Raw genomic sequence first — 1,494 nt, forward strand, 5'->3', positions numbered from 1 at the left:
GGTAGCCAAAGGAGGCAGGGCACAAAAAAGCCCAGGCCTCCCCAGAGGGGACATGCCTGTCTTTAAGGAAATCCGGCCAAGAGCCCCAATGTAGACATCTGGGTAAGGACAGGGAGCAGGCTCCAGGCTAACAGCCTGCTGACAGCCACTAGTGAGCACTGGCTGAGACTTGGGTGGCAGTTCCTCCTCTCTGTGACCCCCTGCACAGCCCCCGAAAAATAGATCTGAGATGTGGCACCCTGCTGAGCAGAACCGACCCTGTGGCCAAGCCTCTCTCCTCAGCGCAATCACGCTGCCAAGCAGGGTCCCTCCCACTGCCTTAGCCCCACCCTGTACAATCTGTGAAACCTCCAGCAGTGAGAAAGGGAGGAGATGGCCCGAATGTCCCTGAAAGGACACAGGAAACAATAAACCCGCACCACTTGGTCAGTTTTAAACACCCTCTCCCTCGCCATATAGGCAGCTGACTGGGCTCAGTTCTGGGGTCCCACCAACTTCTCCAGCCCACCCCTCTTCAGAAGGAAATAAGTTTCAAAGCTGCAAATGGGAAAAGTCCCAATCTTATCCCAACAGCCCATGGGCAGGGAGGAAAAAGATGTGCCTCCCTGAGTATCATGTGTCCCAACGCCCCTGTGTTCCCTCCAGAGCTGGCCAGGGTAGGGACGGAAGGATACAGCTTGACGGCTCCAGAGCGGGTGCCGATGGCCAGGATGCGCAGGTAGGCACTGTAGCCAAGGGCGCTGGGCTGGTGCGGGAAGCCATGTTCCACCGTCTGCAATGACAGGCACACAGGAAGGGCCTGAAGATGTGTCCTCTCTGCAACCAAGGCTGCCTCTTCCCAGACATTCAGTGTTGGAGCCTAGCCCAGACCTGTGAAAACCCCACCCTCACTCCATTTCTGACCCTTGCCTTGGCCAAGTGGCCACCCCTGATGGCTCATCCTCCCTGACACCATGCCAGACACCTGGTGCTCCCCAGGAACTCTGTCTTGGTGTCTCCACCTTCTGTACCTTAGGGGGTGGGCCCAGCCTCCCGCAGCAGGTGGTAGCAGGGTGCACAGTGGAGACACCAGTCCCTCAGGAAACCTGACTGGCTCGCAGCACTGGGCCCATTCCAGCCTGCCCTACAGTGGCCCTGCCTGGTTCTGGGCTATCCAAGGGTCCCTTAAGCCACCAGTGGACTGTCTCACATGCCCTTGTTCTACTGAGTTCTCTATAACCATCTTCCTAGGGAAAAAATTTCTGGAGTGCTTTTGCTCATTGTTTATTATAGAAGTAATAATACATATTGTAGAAAACTTAGGATGTATAAAGGAGTTTAAGAAAGAGAACAGGCTCGGCGCCTGTGGCTCAAGCGGCTAAGGTGCCAGCCACATACACCTAAGGTGGCTAGTTCGAATCCAGCCTGGGCCCGCCAAACAACAATGATGGCTGCAACCAAAAAAAAATAGCCAGGTGTTGTGGCGGGCGCCTATGGTCCCAGCTACTTGGGAGG

At 55.8% G+C, this 1,494-nt stretch overlaps 1 protein-coding gene across 4 annotated transcripts in view; it reads right to left on the reverse strand.

Moving 5' to 3' along the window:
- LLGL2 (LLGL2, scribble cell polarity complex component) overlaps nt 1-1,494 on the reverse strand; it is a 45,020-nt gene that overhangs the window by 19,018 nt on the left and 24,508 nt on the right. For all 4 annotated transcript variants that reach the window (XM_023511158.1, XM_023511157.1, XM_012803210.2 and 1 more), the window contains exon 3: nt 675-772. In XM_023511158.1, the coding sequence (XP_023366926.1) occupies nt 675-772 (98 nt within the window). The remainder of the gene's footprint in view (nt 1-674; nt 773-1,494) is intronic.

Source organism: Otolemur garnettii, unplaced genomic scaffold (assembly GCF_000181295.1).
Source record: "Otolemur garnettii isolate 467f Iridium unplaced genomic scaffold, OtoGar3 scaffold00018, whole genome shotgun sequence".
NCBI lineage: Eukaryota > Metazoa > Chordata > Mammalia > Primates > Galagidae > Otolemur > Otolemur garnettii.